Raw genomic sequence first — 26,174 nt, 5'->3', positions numbered from 1 at the left:
ATTAAAATGGTTCATGAGTCTAGAGGTGCATTCCATAACAACATGGGTACAAATGAAAGAGGATTTCTTAAGCAAATATAGATATTGTTAAATAATGAATCCATACAGGTGAAGATGGTTTTTAATAGAGAAGGAATGATTTGTTATAGAGGATTTTGAACCCAACATTTCGGACTACTAAGTGAGTCCATCATCAGGGGATGCGTCAATAGATATTTTTAGATCTTAATGATGTATCCAAGAGCTAGAATTTAGGATATATATAGGATATTAAAGAAAATATGTAAGAAAATAGGTCGGCTATTATTTTACTGGTTTCTACTTTATTTATTTAATTAATTAATTTAATTATTATTATCATTATTAATTAATTAATATTAGTATTATTATTATTATTATTTTAAGGATAAATTAATTGATTAATAGGTTAAAGGGATAACTTAATTAATTTTATTATTTATATAATTCCTAATTATGTTTATTAATTTGCTTTAATGTTTTAATTAATTTTTTTTAATTGATTTATTACTTATTATAAATTAATTAGTTTAATTAATTAATTAAAAGAATATTGGTAAATTAATTAATTTTACTAATTATTCTTTATTGATATGTTTATTAATTTATTTTAATAATTTGTTTATTTGATTAATTATTTGATTTTATTGTTAGTTTTTTTTTAAATTGTTATTTTTTATTTTTTATTTTTTAATGTGAAATTAGTTATAGTTACTTTTATTAATATTTTTAACCAATTATCTAATTTGTTTGATTAAATTAAATTTATTAATTTATTATTTATTATTTGTTAATATGTCTATAATTAATTTTTAATTTTATTTTTGTATTTATTTTATGTTTAATTATTTATTAATTTTAATTAATTGATTAATTTATTCAATTTTTAATTAATTAATAAATCCTTATAGATTTGGTGTGTTATTGTTATAATGTTATCTATCAATCCTAGAAATAATTTAATTTGTTTAATGTTATCAACTGATTGTGTGAAGTAAACACTTACTAATTTATGATTATGATGTTGAATGTTTAAGGAGGATGTTATATGAATGATGTTTTTGTTAATTATTATAATGATGCTTTTAAGAGAGAAGGGAATAGGTTAATTTAAGGGATAAGGGCTAATTATTGATTTTTAAGAGTTTCAAGTAAAGGTTTCCATGTGTTGCTTAGTTTTAATCCATCATCCCGGTTCAAATTGTTCTTCCTTTTTTCTATTTCTATGGCTTCTTTAATTTTCCTTTTGAGACAGTGGTCTTCTTTTCTAATCAGTTTGACATCTTCCATGCAGATGTAATGAGAGGAAGAGTGAACATGTTCTGCTAAGGCCGATTTAGAGGTCCTATCTCTTCTTAAGTCAGCAGTGTGTTCTTTAATTCTAGTATTAAGAGACCTACCTGTTTCACCTATATATTCCTTACCGCATGAGCAAGGAATCACATAAACACCTTTTTGAAGTTTAGGGTTTATGGGATCTTTGACTGAGTTGAATAATTGTCTGATGGTGTTAGGAGGGGTGAATGCTACATTGATGTTATGTTTATTTAGAATTTTAGTAATTTTATCAGTGGTGCCTTTTATGTATGGAAGGGAGACCTTAGGGGTTGATAAATTTTGATTTTTCATGTCCTTCTTATTCTTGTTTCGAGATAGGTGCATGACTTTCTTAATGGTATTTCTATTGTAGCCATTTAGTTCAAACACTTTGTGTAGATGGTTGAGTTCATCATTTAAATGGTCATGATCAGATATTTTGGCTTCCCTGGTAGTTAGGGTTCTAATGATGCCAATATTCTATTTAGGGTGGTGATGGGAATTTGCATGAAGCTATCTTTCGGTATGGGTTTTCTTTCTATAGACTTGGGAACCAAGAGACCCATCTCTTTTAGTTAGAAGGATATCAAGAAAGGGAAGCTGGTTGTTATTTTCAATTTCAATAGTGAATTTTATATGGTCAGATAGGCTATTTAGATGATTGAGGAATAGGTCAAGTTTTTCTTTTCCATGACTCCACTTGGAAAATATGTCGTCTACAAACCTTTTCCATTCAGCAGGGGTGTATGGAAATGACCTAAGGGCCTTTTGTTCGAAGTTCTCCATAAAGATGTTGGCAATTATGGGGGATAGAGGAGAGCCCATAGCCACACCATGAGTTTGTTCATAAATGTTTCCTTTGAAACTGAAGTAAGAGGATCTCAAGCACAACTCCAAAAGATCAATAGTTTCTTTATCAGTGATGTTTCTCATGATCTCAATAGATTCACCAATAGGAATCATGGTATAAAGGGATACAATGTCAAAACTAACCATAAGTTCTTCATCTTTCATTTCTATGTTATTAATCCATTGATCAAAAGAATAAGAGTCTTTAATATAAGAAGGGGTATTACCAGACAGGGATCTAAGATTTTTGGCTAGGTGTTTAGCGAGAAGGTAAGTAGGAGAATCATGGTATAAAGAGATACAATGTCAAAACTATCCCCTGATGATGGACTCACTTAGTAGTCCGAAACGTTGGGTTCACAAAAATCTATAACAGGTCATTCCTTCTCTACTAAAAAATATAGATATTATTGTATGCCTGGTAACCTTAAAGATGAAGTGTTCCAAATGACACAAAAAGAAGATGAAAATCTTGAATATTTGGTAGAAAGATTTGTCTACAATGTTAAAAGAGCAAAAATGGGTAATTTGGATGAAGAAACCTTAAAAACCCTCTTACTCAGAGCTATCAAAGATGAGTGGATCGATCTCCTTAACCTAACTGGGAAGGGAGATATTTCCCAACTACCATTTGTAGATATTTGTGATTTATGTGTACATATCTCAAGGGGTAAAGCACGAGTTGGAAGGAGTCCTAGAGACCCTCTCTTGTCAAGAATTAATAAATCTGCAGCAGGGACAGTCAGCAGGGCAGAATTAGGAAATTTGCTTGATACCTTTAAGACAGATATTTTAGGGAGCCTAAGTGAGTAGATAGACACCCTTAAAATACAAAGCCAACAAAATTCTGAAAATACTGCATTATCCATCTTCTATCCCAAATGTTGAAAGAAACATGCTCTAAGAGAGTGTCCCTTAGATTCAAAGGCCATAGAAACTTGTGTCATATGTGTAGACAATCATGATACGAAGGAATGTCCTTCTTTACTAGGTCTCAAGGCTGTATTTAATGATGAGGGAATATCAGAACCAGTAGAACCTCTCTACTTTATAGCAAAAAGACCATCGCAAAATCCCCAACCAAATCAACCACAAGGGTTCAGACCAAAAAAATTTGCTCAGAGCAGTTGGAATCCAACTTGGCAGCCTCGGGCTTAGCCACGGTCACAATCTTGAAATCAAGGATGACAAAATCCTTATGGAGCATATGCTCAATATCAACAATATTCACCATCCTATCTTCCACCACAATTTTTACCCCCATCTAATCAAATTCCTCAAGCTAATCAATTACCACAAGTTCCAGTTCAGAATGAAAATCCACAACTGTCCTTACCATTTCCACAAAAATCAAATCAACTACCTGCTCAACCACTTTCGAATCCCAATAATAAAATACCACAACAATCGATATGCAACATGGAGGGGCAGAATCCTCAAACTTATGTAATAACTCCACTAGACCTAAATAATGTTCAAGTAAGGTCTGGAAGAGTATTACCAAGAAAACCCCCTATTGTCATTCAAGGAACAAGATCTGATCTTCAAAAACACAAAAACAAAATAGAAGAAGGAGAGACTTTTCTCCCTTAGAAGGAAAACTAACAAACATAAGAAGTTCCAATAAACACTCCTACCATAGAACAACCCTCGGTATCAATCAGACCACCTTTCCTTGAACGGTTGAAAATTGATGAAGAAGTAGAAAAACAAATTATCATGCCTAATTACAACATGATGGATTAATTAAGGAATGCTTGTATTAAAATTCCTTTACTACAAGCCATAAAAGACCAATTTTTGCAAAAACAATTAAGGAACTAAGTACACAAAGATCAGGGAGAAAAAGAAAAGATATAAAAAGAATTCAGTTAGTTGGAAAAATTGCAGATATTATGATGGGGAAGACAACAATTCAAAAATATTTAGACCTAAGAAGCCCTGTTGTAAAAATTCACATCAATGGAATTGAAATACCAAACACACTGATTGATCTAGGAGCAGCCATAAACATAATGAGAAAACAAGTTATGGACACACTTAGGCTTCCTAACCTTCAATACACACCAAATTTATTGCAATTAGCAGATAGGTCTGTGATTAAACCTGATGGTGTATTGGAAGATGTTTGTGTATCCTTAGATTCTTGGGAATATCCTGTTGATTTCATGGTCTTAACAACCATGAATAATTTAGGAGGACATCCATTAATTCTAGGAAGACCTTGGTTAGCGACAGTTAATGCTTTCATCAATTGTAGATCAGGTGACATGTTTATCTCAGATGGAAATTCTATGAAGAAATTTACATTATATCCTCCTACAAGAACAACAATAGATACAGATACTGAAGAATTGATAGAAGATGAAGACATACAACCTATTTTTACTACTGAACAAGTAAAGGACGAAGACCAAATTCTAAATTTACTAGAAAATAATGAGTCTTCCTCACATTATGATCATACTCACAATGAGTATCTCTCATCTAAACAAGTGTCATTGATTTCCATGGAAAAATTTGGGGATCCTCAATAGAAATCTTTCCAAGAAAAACCTTGAATGTCAATGAAAACTTGGAAGAAGTGGAAAAGAATCAGTTAATAGAAGTTTTACAAAAACATTCTTCTGCTTTTGCATGGGAATACACTGACATGAGAGGGATTGATCCTAAGACTTGCATACATCATATCTACATTGGAAAAAATGAAATACCGGTTAGACAACCTCAACGAAGAATGAACCCAAATTTAAAAGAAATTGTTAAGGAGAAGTTGCAAAAATTGTTAAATGTAAATTTCATCTATCCAATATCCGACAGTCAGTGGGTTTCACCCCTAGTAATCATTCCTAAGAAAAATGGAAAATGGAGAGTATGCATCGATTACAAGGAACTAAATAAAGCAACACTAAAGTACCACTTCCCACTACTTGTTATAGATCAGGTTTTAGACAGACTAGCAGGGAAAAAGTATTTTTCCTTCTTGGATGGGTTCAATGGATATAACCAGATTCAGGTAGCCCCGGAAGATTAGGATAAAACCACATTCACTTGCCCATGGAGAACTTATGCTTACTGAGTACTTCCCTTTGGATTATGCAATGCTCTAGCAACATTCCAAAGATCAGTCCTCGGAATTTTCTCTAACCTTATTCATGATTGTGTGGAAGTGTACATAGAAAGTTTTAGGGGCAAATCTTAGCCCATGGGCGAAATTTAAGGGTTTTCCTATTTTAGACGGGCGAATTTTTTAAATTACACCCCTTTTCCATAGTTAGCCCAAAAAATATTTAAAAAATAAATAATTATTATACTTTAGCCCATAAAAAAAATAGGGCGGATCAACATTGCAAGCCAAATTCGCTTGTTTGTTTGTAAAATTTATTACCATCGCCCCCAATTTCTAGAAATGCAACTGGTTATGGGCTATTTCACCCTCTCCATTCCTAGGAAATCAAGTACAACATTGAATTCACCATGGATTTTAGTGCCAGGGGTTCCAGGAATTGGGCTCTCTGTAGATCCGACCCGCTCTTAATTGTTCCTTTCCCTATGTGGAAATGTCATAAATTTTTCTCTCAAGATCTACCTATAGGTGGTAAGGATTCATTGCTTTCTCTTTTGAGAGCAAAGAAAAGTGGCTTCGCACCTTTTCAAAACAATTCAAATGGATAGGCGATGCCAAATCTAGGAGGGTTTGGATTGTTGGCTAGAAACATCTCTACTTCAATCCTCCCATAGAGACTAGGTTTGACATGGATAGAGACCTAGCAAGCGGGGTTGTATATGTTTGGATCCAAGTTACCCAAAGATAAGGAGGAGCTATTCACGAAACAAGGAATTTATTGATCTTAACTGGAGGAAAGACATCTATTTTGATTTTGCTAAATCTCCTTTTTATGGGGTCGGAAGATATAATTTCATTGTGCTACTGAAAGTGTGATTAAGGGTTTTCTTGCAAGTATGAGTGACAACAGGTGCAATTGAGGGTTTTCTTGCGAGGGGAATGATGGTGGAATTGAGGAGATTGCATATTGGACATGCTAACTCTGCTCTCAAGATCTACCTATAGGTGACAACAGGTATGATTGACACCATGTGCGTTTGAGAGTTTTCTTGTGAGTTTACATTGTATCTTTACATTCTGATCTGTATTATGTACTCTAAGAAGTTCATATTACTCTGGTTTTTGACTCATGCGGCTCTGTGCCGTGTCAAGTCATTATGAAATAGTTGGTAGCTTGCATCAGACTATGGTTTCGTCTTTTTCTTAGATCCATATCCATATATATAGGGAGATATGGAATATTCACCTATGCAACCGGTGGTTCAATTCAATGCAAAGTGAAGAACCTTGTTGGGGCTTACTGCTTGAGGATGAAATTACTTTGAATTTAGCTTATCAGCTAATGGACCTTTTTTCGTTGTATCTATTTTCGCTGTTTAGATTCTTATTTTATCTTTTCTATTCCTTACATTATCAGTCTTGCAGTCTTTCATTGTTTTTATTGCTTGGATGAAATGTTGATTATTTTGGCAATACTTCGATGAAATCTTTGTTATTTTACCAATACCTAGTTCTAATCAGTGTTTCTTATCATATGATGATAGCATGTCTACAAAACAACTTGCTATTTTCGTATAGATTCCTCAGCTTTTGGAAATATTTCTATAAGTAGCCCCTTTAGGTGTAGATACTCGTATTAATTAAACATTGGTTCCGTTGTCAAATTGGTAAGATTCTTCCGGTGCCCTTTCTTGCTTGGTTCTTTGAGGTCTATTTTGTCTAGCTATTAGAATGAGAATTCTAACATATGCAAACAAATGCAAGGTCACTAGAAGCGAGAAGGTTGTTGGGAAAACTTTCATTGCTGCTTTTTGGTCTGGTGCTGTTGTGGGATATTTTGCATGCTCCAAATGGATTATATACTATTCAGATGAATATAATGGTCTTTTTAAGTCATCACCAGTTATGGTCTTGGATTTTCTTCCATGACTTTGATTGGCAGATTTGGTGATGGTATTTACACCAAAGAAAAAGATGTGGGTGCAGATTTTGTTGGCAGGCTGAGAAGAACATTCCTAAAGATGATCCATGTAAAACACTGCTCACTGCCGATAACATTAGTAACAATGTTGGAGATATTCATTATATGGGATGAGATCTATATGGTCCCTACGCTAATCTTCCTGCGAAGCTCTAGTTGTCATGCCCATTTTATCCGTTGGAATCACATGATTTTACTGTTGTGTGCTTCCCCTTGCATATTAGTTTGATGTGTCTCATTGCTTGTTTTACATTACTCTTACTTTGTTTCTGCATTAGATATGCAACCCGCGAGCCACAACATATACACTAGTTTTATGTTGTTGTAGCTATACCAATAGAAGTAAACCATGTGTGTATTCTTACTAGTGAGGTCTCATGTTAATATCTTAGCTTTTGAAGTAAAGATTATACATTGTTAAAAGTAGCGTTTCATACTAAAATCAGACTTGTAGGAACATAATATTTGATCTTAGCAAAATTCAATTAGCAGAAAGCATCGCATCATGAACATAAGCGGATCAATACTTTCACACTCTCTTGTAAATAGATCATCTGTATTTTTGTGATGTGATCTATGTTGCATTTAAAAAAAAAACACCATCTAGAAGGAAAATCCTATCTATATGGTGAAAATTTATTTAGTGTAATATTTGTTGCATTCAATGTACTAATGGACTATCCTCTTGCATATAAGATTAGCTTCAAGTACTTGGATTCAATTTTCTAAATACATAGAACTATAATCTACAACATGCTCCCTGTTATGTCTGAGTAGAGGAAAAATGTTGAACTTGTTCAAAGTTGATAATTGATGCTCAAGGAAGACACCAGATTGGCCTAAATAACTATTCTCACGATTTTATTGTTGTGTGCTTCCCCTTGCATATCAGTTTGGTGTGTATCATTGCTTGCTTGCCTTTACTCTTACTCTATTTCTGCATTAGATAGGCAACCCGTGGACCACAACATATACACTCGTTGAATGTTTTTGCAACTATACCAATAGAATTAAACTGTGTGTGTATTCTTATCGGTGAGGTCTCATGTTAATATCTTAGTTTTTGAAGTAAAGTTTATACATTGTTAAAACTAGCATTTCAGACTAAAATCAAACCTGAAGGTGTACAACATTTGATCTTTAACACAATTCAATAAGTAGAAAGCATCGCATCATGAACATAAGAACATCAGTACTTTCACACTCTTGTAAATATATCATCTATATTTCTATGATGTGATTTATATTGCATTTTCAAAAAAACACCATATAGAAGCAAAATCTCGTGGGGTGAAAATTTCCTTAGTGTAATATTTGGTGTAATCAATGGACTATCCTCTTGCATATCAGATTAGTTTCAAGCACTTGGATTCAATTTTCTAAATACATCAAACTATAAAGTACATCATCCTCTCTATTATTTTGGAGTAGAGGAAAATTTTTGAACTTGTTCAAAGCTGATAATTGATGCTCAAGGAAGACACCATATTGGCCTACATAACTCTTCTCCTTTTGCATCATTAGAGGGGACTACGTACCACTGCAAGGAGAGTGGTTTGATACAAGTTGTGCTTCCTCATTTATGTGGTAGGTATCTGTTACATCATTAGAAGGGACTAAGTACCACTATAAGGAGGGCGGTCAGATACAGGTCGTACTTCCTCATTTATGTGGTAGGTGTCGAAGATGTTTCCAAAGATAATGAGATGAACTAATGGGATGTGCATGCACATCGATATGTCCTTTGTTATCTGTGCTTAATCCATTAGTACATTTATTAGTTTGTATCTTTAAGGTAATGACACTTGCGATTCCCCCTTTAGGTGGGTGATTTTTAGTCAGTTTGATTTGTCTATGCTAAAATTTAATAGAATTCTCTTACTGAACTAATACCGAGTGTTCATAAGGTCATTTTTCTTGAAGATTTATCTTCAGTGTGGTTAGTAATTAATCAACCACAATAGAAACAAAATATATTCAGTGTGCTTTGTATCTAAATGACTATGATAAATCTATGGTGATACAAAATACTAAGTGAGTTTTTCCAAGACAGTGGACAACTCAAGAGCTTATCAAGAGAGAGAGAAAGATTTGATGATGAATCCAATTATGTCAAGGCCTTCTGGGTTTGATGACAGAGGGTGAAAACCTTATTGTCGTTTTCCATACCTATGGAAAACCCCATTCCAGGTTTTTTTTTTATCTTGCCACATTAACCATTATTTTGCCATGGAGACCATAGTTTTTGAATCTACAAATTTCATGAGATTTTCCTCAATCCACAACCTCAATAATTTCATATTGTGACCACCTGCCTCACCTCTTCTTTTATTTGTTTTATTTTTTGACAAATTATTTCTATGAGAAGTCATTTAACTACCATCCTTAGTATACTTGCAAATGTTGATGTTACCAACCCTCTACAGATCTTAAAATGTTAAATCACAATGCATACTATCTTTTGGAATGCAAGTTATTTCTTTGTATCTGCTTATGGAAAATTGCATCAATAGATTTCTGGCATTTTCAATGCCATCATGTAATCTTTGTTTTGACTAGTGTTGCCTCGTGGTTGGGTGGTTGTCGTTTTAAGATTTTTTCCTTGTCTAACTTTTGTTGTATAAAAAATATTTTCTCTTATCCAATGTAAATGTTGTGCAGTTGCATTATTGATGCAAGGATCAATATAGATATACAATATAAAGGTTGAATACCTCTGTGTTCTTATCTTACAGGCTTTGGAATTCATAGCCCAAAATATGTGAGTGGTTCTTAAACTATAAATTATTACTTCTTATATGATGTGTAATAGTGATGCCTTGTAATTGTCGTGCAATTTCATTATTATTGTATTGTAAGAAACTTCATAAAGAAAGATAAAAGTTTTTAAACAGAAATTACTACCAATAAGTATTAGAAGTAAAACTTGCAAGAAAACAAGTACTTCAATTAAATTGATAACACTTTTTAGCTACTATGTTGTCCTAGTTCAAAACGACATTGTAATACATAAAAATAAAATCAACAAATTTTGATATTATCAATAAAAATAAAAGACATTTCTTTGTAAATAATTTAACTTGATTCTCACCTTACCTTTTGTGATGCTTATATTGGAAACTATAAAAATTAGATGCATTCATATGAGTCTAGGTTTTTCAATAAGGTGTTGGTCCCAATATTTAGCCCCATTTTATAGCGTTGAAAATACAATCATTTAACTTATCAGTTTCAAAACATCATGGATATCTCAATGCAATATATATAGAAATATATACAAATGAGCACGGTGATTCATAATTACATCCCAAGGATGTTTACAAAACGAACACTTTCAATTTAAGCATATAAAAACCCATTTGGATTGAATTTTTCTTCCACACTAGGTCTTCTTTGTTCTCGAATTTACTCAAATCTAGCATTCATGCCAACTATCAATTTCAATCTCTTACAAACATGAAAATTGAGTAGAGATTTTGATTAATATCATTTGATTTCTATAACTAATTGACGATAGGAAACTTCATGGTTTTACTCATGGGGGCCTGACGTCAGAACTAGGAGCCATGTTGAGTGAAGACATTGTATTGTCTTCCTTTTGTGTTATAAATTGTTGGTTTCTGAGATCTGTAGCATCACCAGGTTTAAGCTTCGTTTTCTCCATATTTGTGTATTCCACCTCAACCTATAGGATTTCACCATTGGAAAATGATAAGGGTGCCCCATCTTCTAGCCTTTTAATGTTGGCATCTCTCTTTGCATTTATTTTTTTCTCTTGTATAAGCAAAATTATTCTCTATAGGCAAATACAATAGCTAATTCCGTGACATTTCCATTTCCTCAAGTTTTTGATACTCTTTAACTGTATTGAGATCTACCTTAAGGCACCTCTTTGTTTCCTTGAAGTGAAGCAGGAACTTATCAACCAATAAAAATTCCTCTTTTGAAACTTTTCTTCTTACCTAGAATTGTGAGCCATGCTTCTCACATATTTTTAGCAAATTATGAAGTTGTTGCTTATCCTAGGTGATCTCATTCATAAGTGTAGCCCTTTTCAATACCATACCACTTGTAAAATTTTCCTATTTCAGTATCGAAGATTTAAGGTAGGCTATCTCCCTCTTCAATCCATTGTTCTATTATCAAAAACCTTTTGATTTCCTCTTAAAGGAACAATAACCTTTTTATGCCTTAAGCACTTCTTCTGCCAATTGTTTGTTGCGATTTTGAAGAGAAGCAATCATTTTTGAAATTCCTAGGCACCTCAAATTTTGTTTTTATTTTCCCTTGCCTAAGCCTCTAACTTGTTTGAAATTTTTGTGATTTTCTCTTTTAGGTCATTTAGGTTTTCCTCCATCTCACACAATAGTTTGGCTTCAGTGTTAATTCTGCTTCCATGATTTCTTTCTCCCTTCCCAAGGTAGAGAACATAATGTGAAGATTATTAAGATTAGTGAACTTGTTCAAAGCTCCTTTTGTAGCTTCTAATTTTCATCTCATCCATGTTCAAGCTTTTCCTACAAAGTATTGACAACACCTTTCTCTTCCATACATTTATTATGGTCATTTGTTAATATGGTGTTTTCATATTTGGATTTTGCAAGTGCTTGTAAAAGATCCCCATTTTTTTTTGGATGTGAAAAAGCTCAGTTTTAGCTTGCACTTCTTATAACAAATGAGTAATTTAAAGATATTTTCTACGATCTAGAAGGGTTCATAGGTTTTATGCTAAAAATATTCCCATGCTTCGCTTTGTCATGTATACTTGAGACCATTTTCTATGAATTTCATTCCTTTCCTGCCTTTAGATTTGATCATTATAACATACTTAAAGGTTGAGAAGTCTTGTAAACTAGAGTTTGGATAGGTTGATTGAATATCCAGCCAATGATGTTACAATCTCCATCATGGGATTGGTAGTTGCATCTCTGACCTCTATCAGGTTTTGTGCCAAGAATAACCTTGTCAGTGCTTGAATTTGAAGTCTTTTGTCTTTTTGTGAAATTTAGTCCTCTACCATGGCAATCAACTTTGTTTGACTAAAGAGATGCATCTTGCTTCACATGTGTCATAGCTCCTAGGAGCAGAGGTGGCATTCTCATACTTATAGTTAATGCTCTGAATGCATAAAAGTTATTTTTTGAAGTTATTACAAACGTTCTTTCACTCTTGCTCTTCTTACATGTTCAAAATTTTTATATTGTGAACAAAATTGCCACTCTATTTGTGAAGATGACCTACAATAAAATTAGATGTCATCAAGAAGGATTTTGTAGAAAAACCACCACTGAGAGTGAATGAAAATCCCACAACCCTGATTACCAATTGATGTAGGGTGAAGTAGTTAAGATGTTATGCTTGTAACCCATTGTTATAACCAGATTTTTTGTTCATCAAATATGGCAAGTATGGAAGACATTTAACAAAAATTTAATTATATAACAATTTATTTTATGAATTTTAACAACAATTTATTTTATGGAATTCCTAGGGAGTCCTAGGAATATCTCTACTCATACCCACCTTTCAAACACCCAATTAGATTGAAGTTTGAGGAGGTGGGAAGATAAGCAGGCTACAACAATGACAATATTAGCAATGAGAAATTTGAAGGCTTAGTAACTGTGGGTGGTGGAATTGCAGGGATTTCCACTATAGTTTCCCTTAATAGGTACTTAATTTATTCTTATGTTCATTTCCCTGCAAATTTGTATCCATTCAGTTGGTATAGGTCAATGGGATAGAAGCCAGAATTTCCCAGATAGAAGCCAGAATTTCCCATTGGAACTGGCTCATAGCAAAGATAGAAGCCAGAATTTCCCATTGGAGCTTCAAGTGGCTCTCAAGAGCTGGCAGATTGACTCTAATAAAATCTGTCTTGCTTGCCATTCCTGTATACTGGGCAGCTTTAACTTGGATCCCCAAAGGAGTGTTGGAGAAAATCAGAAAAATCTGCAGTAGATTTCTTTGGGCAGGTTCAAAAGAATCCTCTGCACTACCTTGGGTGGCATGGGACAAAGTGGCTAGACCAAAAGAATGGGGAGGCTGGGGAATAAAAAGGCTTCCTGAATTCAGCCTTTCTCTAGCAGCTAAATCAGGATGGAGACTTGTCACTATGGAGAATCTTTGGACAAAGGTGGTAAAAAGAAAGTACATTGATCCAACTCCCTTAGATGATTGGATTCCAAGCCAAGACAAGAAAATAAAGAATTCCTCAGTCATCTGGAAGGCCACGGTGGAGGCTTTCTCTGTGATTGAGCAAGGTTTGGCATGGAAAGTGGGAGATGGAAGAAAAATCAGAATTGGCAGAGACCCATGGGTTGGATGCAATGAAGCCTATGCCCTGTCACCTGGCCTTCTCAGACATCTTAATAACAAAGGTATTACAAATCTAAATCAGGTGGAGAAAGTTGGGCATTCTACAATTTGGGGCCAGGCTTGGAAGAATGATGAAGACTTAGATTTGAATATCAGGTGGAAGAACGAGTGGGCTTCCTACATCCAAGAACTGCATCGCACAAATGTCAGACTAAAAGATGAACCAGATCATCTAATATGGGCGCAAGGAAAAACAGGAGATTACTCCCCAAAAGATGGGTATACTTTCTTAATGGCAAAGAAAGGATGGGGAGTCCCAGACTGGTGGGCGAAAAACATATGGGAATTAAAATGCCCAGCTAAGGCCAGGATCTTTTTATGGTGCATTCTAAAAAGAAAAGTCCCTACCTGGGACATTCTACAAGCCAGATATCTTGTTGGGCCTGGGAGGTGCCCCTTATGCAAGTCAGAAGAGGAATCAATCAATCATCTCTTCACAGCATGTACAGTCACAAAAATAATATGGAAGGAGGTAACCTGTTTACTTAAGGTAAAAGCTCAGTGGGGTTTAGATCCTCTGGAGGAGTCTTGGAGGAAGTGGTGGAATTCCTATCCGGAGGGAAACATGAGGAATTTGCCCCTTATTTTCTTTTGGGGAGTATGGCTAGCAAGAAATAAAGCACTGTTTCAAGACAAGGATTTTCTCACAGCCACCATTGCTATAAACTGTGCTGCCATCTACTCTGCCATCCCGCTCCCTGCTCCCAAAGATACTCAAAAGAAACAAAAGCTTGTCTCTTTAATGGAGGGCATTCCTTGGGCTTTCTTTGATGGAGCATCTCAGAATAACAAAGCTGGGGCCGGCATATGCATTCACTTAAACCATGATCATACTCTAAAGGCTTCGGTAGGGCTAGGTCCTGGTACTAACAACTATGCTGAGCTATCTGCTTTGCGCTTTCTCCTCTGCTGGTTACTTCAAAGAAAAATCTACACAATTCAAATTTTTGGAGATTCTCAGAATGTCATTAAGTGGGTTACTGGAAATGCATCCTGTAAAAATCAGATCCTGAAGACTATTGTAGAAGAAATCATGTTTTTAAAGACATCATTTAACAGTATATATTTTCACCATATCTACAGGGAGAAGAACATGGAAGCAGACCAGCTTTCTAAGGCTGGTCTACAGCAAGATCTGGGCGCATGGACAATAGCAGAATCCAGACAGGGGCAGGACTTTTCCTCACATCAGGCTCCTTTTAATCCACCTCTTTGATCGAGGAATCTTCACTTTTTTGGTAGCAGTTTCCGCAGGCTAAAGATTTTTTGTACACAGTTCTCAGTAGTTTTGTTTTCACGCTTTTGTTTATATACAGTTAGCACTACAAACAATCAAAATCCCTCTCTGTATAGTTTTCAGTTTTTTCTCAATGACTCTTGATATATCTTTTTGATTGGGGTTGTTTTCCTTTTCAAAGGAGACCCCGGGGTTCGCATGTTTCCACAGGTTTATGTTTTTAAAAGCCTCCCGTAGGGAGGAAGATCATACTTGCTTCTGCTAGCAAGCTACAGGAAGGTCAATTCGCAGTTTTTGGACAGTTTTATAAGCTCTGGTTTTTATTCTCAGATGTACAAATTGCTCCCGGGGTTCGCTTGATCTACTGGTATATGTTTTTAACAGCATCCTGTTGGGTGGAAGACCTTTCATGCTTCTCCAGCAAGCTACAGGAAAGTCTTTCCGCTGTATTTGGACAGAGCTATAAGTTCTGGTTTTTACTTCTCAGCTGTACAAATTGCGCATTTGGGTGCGTCAGGCCTGCAAAGATATAATCAGTATGTAAACTTTTTAGATGATCAATAAAAAGTTTATGCTTTTTTCCTCGGAAAAAAAAAAAATAGATAATCATAGAAAATCAATGTGATAGGGTGAATTCCAATATTTCCATATGTTTTCTTCCACTTTTGTCTCACTACTTCAAAAAAAAAAAATTCTAAGTCTTTACTTACCTGCTTAATTCACTATCTTCCCTATTAGTTTGTGCTTATCTCTATCTCCTTGGTGCTTCTATGACGGAATTTGATCATCGTGAAAACTAGCTATATTTCGATAACACAACCATCTCCCACACACAATCCTCTACTTTCCAATTCCTTCTGCTTCCCCCCCACCCATCGCCTCTTGATACCTCATGCCTTCCACATCCACATTCTTGTTTCCTGCAGCGCTACCTCTACATCACTGGAAATTCATCTACACTTCTATTGGTGTGTCTTTGCACCCTTTTGGTGCAAATTCTAGTTGTATTCATGTTGAATGAAATCAGAAAAAAAAAAGTTGGACTTGTCCCAAAGCATTATTTAGGTAAACCATAGAGATGTATCTTCACAAATTAGCATACTTGTTCGCTCTATTTTTATATTTTTACGGATTCGACTTATTTTTAGAAAAAGGAAAAATTATGAAGTTTCTTGATTGAGCTCCTACTTTTTCATATGTATTAATGAAGTTTGTGCAGGAGAATCAGTCCATGAAATCTTATGCATCAGGATGCACCACTGACACTTTCATAGTGTAGATTGACCTCTGAGTAATAATCATATAATAAATTATAATGTATTTTGCTGACCTCCTATGACCTCGTAAGAAAGAAATACTCATGGTTCTCAACTTTTCAATATGAAAAACTACATATTGAAGTTATAAGTGATTATAGCCCGATTATTGTAACTACCCTTGTTAACTTACTTTACTTCATCCTATCAGTTGTTAGGCAACAACTGCTAATTCCATATTTGTATGATTTAGTCACTAGAGTGGCGTGCTTGATGGTAACTAGTCAAGATCGTCTAATTCACCAACAATTTTGTCAATTTCTTCTACAGATTCTTCTTGAATACCCTCTTGGTGCCAAGCGACTATAGCAACCCTTGGATTTCTTAGCGATTCACCATTTTGTACTAGTGATTCGCCATGATTTTACAAGATAATATAATTTGGTGAGAGATTTGCCAAAAAAATTATATTTACATATTATATTATTAATAAAATCGCCTTCCATTTATCCTATGTATCATGGGGATTCGCCCATTTATTATACACATAAATTTAGGGGGGTTCTTAAAATTTTACCTAACATGTACTTTTACCCAAAATTGCACAGAGCTTGAGGTCACCTCCAAGGAAGTCTGCACTATGCAATCTTGGAATCGACTCGACTGACTGTTACCCAGAACAACGCAGAACTTTCTCAGTAAGCCATCTCAATCTGCGTTGTCCGCAAACAAATCAACCAATCCTCCAGCTGGTCAATTGAAGAGTTGACTGGGCAGTGACCCCGGGCCTCACTCATCCAAAAATTGTGCAGAATCTACCAAGCATGCCCACTTTTGCTGACTGAAGAAAATTACGTAGCCATGCCAGACAAACACCCACTTCTTATCACTACACTACCCTAAAAAATTGCGCAATTTTTCCAGCGAGTCACCCTATCAGTCGATCTGCTGCTCATCTTGAAAACCGTGCAGTGTTCAAGATGAGCAGTCTCTCAGCTGCCCAACATCCCGCTTAGCTTAGAAACTGCGCAAGCATGTCCAGCAGGCCAACCTTCCATCTCTGCGCAATTTTTTCCAGTAGCCTCCTGCTGCTAGCCCCCAGGAGAAATTGCGCAATTTTTGCCAGTAGCCTCCCACTGCCATCTCAAAGGAGAAATTGCACAGTTTTCACTACCAACCTCCCTTTGCTTCCCGCTCTGTCTCCCTAAAAAAATTATGCATATTTTCCCTCTAGCCGAGCCAGATCCTGCAAACAGTCATTGCTGACCCATATTTCCCATCTCAGCCTCCTAGTGACCTTTACGCAGTTTTCATGAATAGTGCCCGAAGCCTGCATATCACCTTGAAATCTGCCTTGCACGGTTTCAAAGCCTTGTCCTCTCTCCCAGTCACCTACATCCGAAAGTGAAAGACAATGCATCGTTGTAGACTAGGTGATTTTTGGATTTGATGTCGTCTCGTCATGAGTGATTACAGATACATGTACATGGATGAGACATGGCGCGATGACGAACGGGATGAACAAGGAGCGCATGCAAGGAGACTTGTTCGCGAACGAACAAACACATGGAGCATGCCAAAGTACAAGCGAAGGAGAGACATGCACGTGCAACATCAAGTGAACACCAAGACCATCAAAGACTCTACACACCTTGTCATGCAGAGGTGAAGCTATGATACACCAAGAGCACATCCATCACTCAACAACACTGCAGCTCAACATGCACACCACCAACAACATGAACATACTAGCTTTGTCGTGTCGAGTCATGTCATGAGTAATCTCAACCACATCACTATTGTTGGCCATACTATTGTAATTAATGTAATGTAATGTGGAAGTCTAAGAGACCCACATGTAAATCTAAAGAGTCATGTAAAGTTGAAGAGTCATGTAAGTCAAACAGTCATGAGGAAAGTCAAACAGTCACAATGGCCAGTTTTACCCTTGGTTATAAATACCCCTCATTTGTACATGCAAAGGAATTTTTCAGCTTGGCTCCTCCCACATAGCCTTAAGAGTCTGTAGTCTTTTCATTGAGGATAGATCAGTGGCTCCAACGCCCCGCTATCAAGGTTAGTGATGTATGGTGTACTGATGTGTCTTGGAACTTTCACTTAATTTAGAAGCCTGATAACATGCCAGCACATTTTCACACATGTATTTTATTTGTTTGTAAGACTATTATTTGGACACTTGTAATGCATGTTGCTTTAACCTGTGTTCAAACAATTGAACTATTTTGCTGTTCAAATAAATATTCTTACGAAAATGTGTTGTATAAGTTGTTAAAGTTGTCTCGCCTATGTGGGCTATCCCACTGGACATACGACAAAACCATTCCCATAAACTTGTTATAACGACCATTGCACTCATGTGGACTACTCTGCTGGGTGTTATACATGTTATCCACTCACTGTGTGTTTGTGATTGTCGCATCCATGTCGACTACTCTGCCGAAAGTTGCACATGTCTTATTGTGTTTTGTGTCTCTGATAGAGTTGGGACTATTCCCTTTCGACTTGAGACTCACTTCTACCCTCTCCCTCTGCGGTGAAATAACCTTGACACAAGTAACATTATGCACTCACCAGGCACGTGAACCTCATTGTTCGAAGAAAAAGAAGACCACTCTCATGTATTTACAAGCAAAAGCTAAGGCAAACCTTTAAGATATTGGAAATTGGGCCATCATACTGGATGAGACTCCAACACCAAATGTTGTGAGGTCTTGTTGGTATTTCATACCGTGGAGATTCCATGAATGTTGGCGGGTCTAGAACCGTCAACATTTCTGGCGCTATAAGGAGGGTTGTCAGTTGTTTATGGATGAATGTCCTCTCACGCCCACTCATCAATCATTTGGTCAAGGCAGTAACTCCCACTCCTCTCACCTACACACAAATTTGAAGTTGGTTACTCCTCACCTCCTAGACATGAACACAAAATTTCATATCAGCACATCCACTCTGTCCGTCCCATCACTGGTCAGTTCGCAAAAGCAATCGAACTAATCCCAAGAATACAAGATCTTCCATATGCATCAAGAAATCCAAAGACCACTCCCACAGTATTTGTTATAACATCAGTGGAAGAAGTAGTTCTTGCCACACTCGAAGGTCTGGTAGAAGTTATTGAGAACGTAGAGGAACCTCCAATCTTCTGATAGGGAGAACTAGACACCCTCATGATTTTGGGCTGAAATTCCGGTATAGGAGGTGGAGGGGAAGGCAACAGAGGAAAAGACGAACCAACAGACTTAGAGCCAAAACTGTTTGATTCTAAAGAAGAGCAAGAGGATGAAGAAGAATAAGACATGGCTGACCAAAACTTGGAATGGATGATTCAGGGACCATTGGCTCTCCCGGGTGCTTTGCATAAGATGCCAAAGCATTAAGAGAGAATGCTCATAAAGTATGACCCTAACAAAGCGGTGAAGGCAAAAGATCACTTGGGCAACTTCTACCTGCAACTGCAGACACTCAAGGTACGGTACGACGACGTTGCATGCAAAATGTCCCTATGTTCCTTGGATGGCCACGAAACAGTATGGTACCACAGCCTTCCTGTCAACTCCATCCATAACAGGGGTATGTTCAAAAGCATGTTTCTGGAAAAATTTGTTGATGAAAAGACCCTAGCCATGTTGCTCAAAGAATTAGGCAGCCTATAGATGGAGGCGAAAGAAAAGGTAAAATATTTTAAACATAGGTTTTGTGCATATTGAACAAGTTTGCAGCAGACATGAAATCTCATGACTCCATCACTGTCGATTACTACATGTCTGCACGCACTGCCAACCAGCATTGCACAGTTTGTCAAGTGAGCTGTGAAACCAACATTACTAGAAAACCGCAAAGAAGCAATCGTTGTAAGAATGACCTACATGTGATTGGAGTCATCAAGGATGATGAACCAACGAAGGACTCCATAGACGCGAGAAGGAATCCCCAAGCTGCAGTGAGCAAGGTTAAAGACAAGGAAGCAAGTGATATTAAAACACTTGCTCATCCTGTCAAGAACTTGATGACAGAATTGTCTGAGCTCGAACAACGAACGGTCGACACATCTGCAAGCAATCAGCTACCCAGAAAATAGAAAGGAAGCATGACATCAGGCAGCAATCTCCTCCTGGCTAAAACTGCATTGAGCTCCAGTTTAGTGTTCCACTTAGAACTGTGTGCGAATAATGAATTTTTCTCTTTCCATGAAGACAATCACCCGAAAGGGTCTTGTTCATAATGGAAACAAGTTGCAAGCTCAGTATGCAACCGCACACTAAATTAGAGAGCAGTACAAAGTGCCACCCGAGAGACATAGACAATGACGAAGATATTGCACCTGATGAGGCACCCAACACTGGGCAGGTAATCAATATGTATTAGTTCTCACAAACAGCGTAGAAATCAAACACTGAGAAGCATCCCAAAAAGAAAAGTGGTCGATACAATCTCATAAGTCAAGGGGCTCCCCCTACATTTCGGGAAATGTGCAAAAAGCTTGAACTGTTGAGAAAGGTTGATCCACTAGCTGCCCAAAAGCAAAAAACACAAAGCAAGCCCATGAAGATAATGACAGACAAGAGTACATCCATGAGAAGCAAACTGCAAAACACTCCACCGGACAGTAAAAGCACCAGTCTGACTCCAGACATCTTGGTGAGTCTACCCGCTCTTGACTACAACATTATGGAAGACATGAAGAAAACTCATGCAAACGTCAATTTGTTCGAGTTGGCTAAGATTCAGAGTTAGCGGGACATTATACAACGTGCATTGGGGCAAACATCTGTAGACAACGCAGCCTCTACCAGCAAGGGAGTAAGCACATCTCCTCGTTCACTCACAATTATACTCAACACACTCCAGATGGAAGAAGAAAACTCTGTTTGCTCACCATTCTTGCTTTCATTCGAAATCTTTAATTGCAAAGTTCATAATTGTTTGGTTGATTTTGGCACATCAGCCAACATCATGCCACTCTCCATTGGCAGGAAGATGAATGCGCAATGGAGCAAGACATCTACGCAGATCATCCAACTCGATAGGAAATGCGTACCAGCCATTCGTGAACTTTGGGATGTGATCATCCGACTATCTCATGATGGCCAAGTTCACCAGTGCATAAACATTGTTATTGTGGACATACTGGAAGCATATGGCTTACAACTAAGCAAAGATTGTTCTAGCAAGTTGAATGGATACTTTGCTATAGACTGGTCCCACTTGTGGCTTCCGTGTTAGGGAAAAAGCAATGAAATCTAAGTGTTATCCGAGAGATACATGAGGCATAACATCACTCCCATCAATGGTGAGAACAAGGCGTTGGCCTTCGCAGAGCTCATGTTCGGCAACTGCCTCTTGGAAACAACGTTGGGGTGTTATCTCGTGCAACCAACTCCAACCCCACCAGTCATGCAATTGGGTCTCTTTCCTTGCCCAACAGGTGGAAATGAAACTTGTACAACACATTGTAACACTAGTAGCAGTAGCAGTAGCAACAATAGCAGTAGTACAAGCGCATCAAACGGTTAGTGTAGATATGAGTTGTGGACCATGTACTTTGACAGATCAAAGACACAAGATGGCTCTTGAGCTATGTGTCTCTTGATCGACCCAAAACATAGGAAACATTTGATCTCGAGTCGCTTGGAGTTCAAGTGCACAAACAATATTGTTGAATACAAAGAACTCGTGTTGGGCTTGAAAAAATCCATTAGCCTCAATGTTGTTGCGCTCAAAGTGGTAGGTGATTCGGAAATAGTGGTACGAAAGGTACATAACACCATACACTGTTTATCACCTCATCTCAAAAGTTACCAACAAGAGGTATGGCGACTGATCTCTAAATTCCAAGCATTTAATATCACTATTGTCCCAAGAACACGTAATGCAACTGCCAATGCTTTAGCAAACACAACTTCTAGGATGTCACTGCTTAGGGATAGATTTATTGTTGAAATTTTATATAAGCATTCTATCCCCGACAACATAACTAATTTACATGTTTTTGACGATGATCAATAGATACTGCATTTCATGGCCAACAATGATGTCTTCAAAGATGCAACGATTGATGAAGACAAGCATGAGTAGTCTCTGCAAGCTGGGGCTGATGACAAGAAAGGCAACCTCATCCCCAAGGGTGTGGTATCTTTGGAAAATCTCTATGACTTGCATAACCGCTTTCAGAGGCCAAGGAACAACAAAACCCATAGCTCCACCATGACACATGAACATATAAACTTGGGGACATAGCAATATCTGAAGTTCATCAATCTTGGTACATGTTGCACGCAGCAAGAGTGGCAAGCCTTTGTCCAATTGTTCAAACAGTGCAGGGATTTGTTCGCATCGACATATGACGAGCTGAAAACGTACAACACGTGAATAATCCAACATGTCATCCCAATTGAAGAAGGGGTCAAGCCATTTCAACAAAAGCTGAGGAAAGTACATCTGTCACTTGAACCCCTCATACAGAAAGAGCTAACCAAGTTGTTGGATGCACAGATCATATACAGAGTTCATCATTCTACTTGGGTTTCCAACCTTATTCTAGTACGTAAGAAGTTCGGGGAAATCTGCTTATGTGTTAATTTCCAAAACTTGAATCGTGCCTCGGACAAATTCAATTACCTCATTCCGTCTATGTAGCATATTTTATAGACAGTATCTGGGGCAGAGATTTTTTCCTTACTTGAAGGGTTTTCAGGATATAATCAGGTTGTAGTAGCGGAACCTAATTGACTCAAAACTACCTTTCATACCAAGTGGGGTACGTTCGCATATAGACAAATGCCATCTGGCCTTATGAGTGTAGCCGCAACCTTTCGACGTGCCATGGACATTGCCTTCCATGTACTCGTTGCACAGAGCATAGTGGTGTACCTTGATGACGTGACTGTGTTTTCCAGAAAACAATCAGACCACATATGCCATCTGAAGAAAATATTTGAGCGATGTCGGAAATATGGGATATCCTTGAATCCCAAAAAGAGCGTATTTGCAATGTCTGAGGGGAACCTCCTTGGACACATCATTGCTAGAAGCGGGATCAAGGTGGATCTGAACCAGGTCTTAACCATTACACAGATCCCTCACCCAGCCAACAAGAAAGCAATGCAATCCTTCTTGGGAAAGATAAACTTCCTCTGGAAGTTCATCTCAGACTACACGTAGATAGTGAAACCAATGCAAGATATGATCAAGAAGGATGCAGTCTACAGCTAGGGCAAGAGGGAAAATAATGCATTCACCCATATCAACCAGGCTATAATAGAAGCACTTGCACTTTATAACCCGAATTTCAACAAAGATTTCTTGTTATACACCTTCGCCTCTAACAACTCGCTTGTTGCAGTACTCACTCAGAAGGATGAGCTAAATGACAAATGTCCCATCTCCTTCATGAGCGCAAGCATGCAGGGACCCGAACTCAACTACCCCGCCATTGAAAAACAAGCATATGCAGTATACAAGGTGGTGAAACACTTCAAAACCTACTTGCTAAGGAACCATTCCATAGTCTATGTGCCTTAGCCAACAGTCCGCTCATTGCTCGTACAACAAGAGCTGGGTGAACGATGTGAAAACTGGATGACAAGCTTGCAAGAGTATGATCTTGACATCAATCCAGTTCACAATGTCAAGAGTCATGGTCTTTGCAGACTCACAGCTGAGGTAGTACACGCATAGGAGGAAGAAGAAGAGCTCGTTGGTTGGGAGAAAGAAATCGAGATGTATGATGTAGAGCGAGCACCACCCACTGCATGCAAAAAATCTTGGTATGAAGATGTGTGCCAGTACCTTCAGTATGGCACCATACCCTCTCACTTCTCCATGATATATAAGAGGGCACTGCACCTCAAAGCTTTATCCTATCAGTTGGTGCATAGAGTGCTTTACAGAAAGCATAGTAACATAATTTTTCTTAGGTGCCTAGAGGCACATGATTCAAAGAAGGTTTTGCTTGATCTGCATGACAGACTAGTTAGGGGCCACTTCGCGAGAAATAACACTGCGCACCAAGTTATGCGAGCCGGTTTCTACTAGCCCACACTGTTGAAGGTGTACATGCCTACACCCATAAGTGCCCGGTGGATTGGTTCGTACACTTTCCCTGAGAAACTTGGCCCATGCACATACCATTTGTATTCACTTGATGAGAAGATTGATAACCTTCCTGTCAACAACCAAGATCTCAAACATTGCTTTCAGTAAGTCGGGGCTGGACCCCACGCCATGTACATATTTTGTTTACTTCTTATTTCTTTTTCACTTTGCTTAGTATTTTTGTTTCATTTTGGTTTTGTTTGCTTAGTATCATGCTATTTTGGGTTTTGTAAACAAGTTTTGCCCTCTACTAAGTTTTGGATTTTGAATGAGTATGTGGTTGAGTTCTAAAGAGTCTTGTGACACTACAACACTTGGACATTGATGTGTCCATCTTCTCTGTACTTGGTTGTAACCTTCGGACGATGAAGTCTTGATGGAAAATATGAGCCATCTACAAGGGAAGCTGAAGTCCAACCATGAACCTATGTTCACACTAGGAAACCCCATGCCTATACTCAACCTTCTGCTCTATATGTTCGAGCTCATCCAACTTGTAGAAACGAAGAAGGGAAAAATCTAAATGAGCAAACCTATGTTAGAGCTCTTACATGTTTCTCTGAAGGAACAACCTCTTTTGCTCTCAATAAGTCGAGATCCCTCTTCCTCGCAAAAAATAAAGAAGTGCCTATGCACAGTCCTCTTTTAAAATACAAAGGCAAAAGAAGAGAAAGGCTTCCTACGTAGAGAGGTGAAGCATGCAACTCCACTTGGGTATTGACCAGCCTCGCTGGCAGTGGAGTAATGCATGTGTTCCTACGTGACATTGTCAGGGTATTGTCTAGGCCTACTATAAGTAGAGCAACACCAGAGATGAAAACTTATACTCTTAAAAATTTTAACTCGTAAGCTAAACTACCCTTTCCGATTTCGAAACATTGTGATCAAGCAGAAACTTGTTGTTTTGTTTGACTGAGTTAGCGAAAGGTGAACCATGTTTGTCCATGGGGTAAGTGGTGAAGCTGAATTAACCTACACAACAATTCAATACTCTCCAAAAGACCAAGGCCCTGTGTTGTCAATGGACCAAAACAGAGAAGGTGGAGTTCAACTAGTGTGTCGCCAAGTGTTGTAGTGGCTGCAACACCCTCCAAAATTTTGGCCTACATCTAATTTCAGATCCTTCCTTGGATTTTTCCTTGAAGTTTTAAAACACTTGGGCTCATCCCATGAGCCCAGGTTGAGACATTGCACCCTCCTCACTTGACTGTTCAATGGACATCTTTTTGCATGTTAGTCACAATGTGATGCTTGAAATCATGTTTTGGCCATGCACAAAGTCCACCTTCATGTGTATAAGTTGTATTCACTGTGTAAACATCCATCACACTCACAATCGAAGTTGTATTCACTGTCGAGCAAGTGTCGTCATGTTCGTTCAACGATCTATCACAAGTTTCGTGCTTGTCGCTCACACCGTTGGTTCGTCACATTGAGCATATGTTGTCTTGATGGTTTGACGTGTCTTATTGTCAAGTCATGTTGAGTGTGTATTCACAAGGTCATGCATGTACGAAGTCACTCGTTCACACACTTAGTCATTTTGTTGAATCGATGTCAACTGGACCAACCTCAACAACAGACCTCCGCTAAGCTGCACTATGCAGGTTTAGCCCTCCGTGAACATGTACTACTGCCAAAAATTACACAGAGCTTGAGGCTGCCTCCCAGGAAGTTTTCACTACAAATTCCTAGAATTGACCTGATCGACTGTCACCTAGAACAATGCAGAAGTTTCTCCACAAGCCATCTCAATTTGCACTTTCCGCAAGCAAATCAACCAAGCCTCCAGCTAGTCAATCAAAGAGTTTGACAGGGCAGTGACCCTAGGCCTCACTCCTCCAAAAAATTTCACAGATGCTACCAAGCATGCCCGCTTCCACTGATTGAAGAAAGCTATGCAAACATGCTAGACAGACACCCATTTCCTGTCATTGCACTGCCCTAAAAAATTGC

The 26,174-nt window shown here is 37.6% G+C and overlaps 1 protein-coding gene across 1 annotated transcript; it reads left to right on the top strand.

Moving 5' to 3' along the window:
• The first annotated feature begins 13,347 nt into the window (after window positions 1-13,347).
• On the top strand, window positions 13,348-14,826 carry LOC149246555 (uncharacterized). Its single transcript, XM_089441827.1, has one exon. It carries the CDS (start codon window positions 13,348-13,350, stop codon window positions 14,824-14,826), a length of 1,479 nt encoding a protein of 492 aa, XP_089297953.1.
• The last annotated feature ends 11,348 nt before the right edge of the window (window positions 14,827-26,174 follow it).

This window comes from Pinus tabuliformis, chromosome 7 (genome assembly GCF_031772625.1).
Source record: "Pinus tabuliformis cultivar Carrire ecotype Pingquan chromosome 7, CPIR1, whole genome shotgun sequence".
NCBI classification, from domain to species: domain Eukaryota; kingdom Viridiplantae; phylum Streptophyta; class Pinopsida; order Pinales; family Pinaceae; genus Pinus; species Pinus tabuliformis.
Note: the sequence above shows the minus strand (reverse complement) of the source record. Positions and strands in the feature narration are given on the sequence as shown.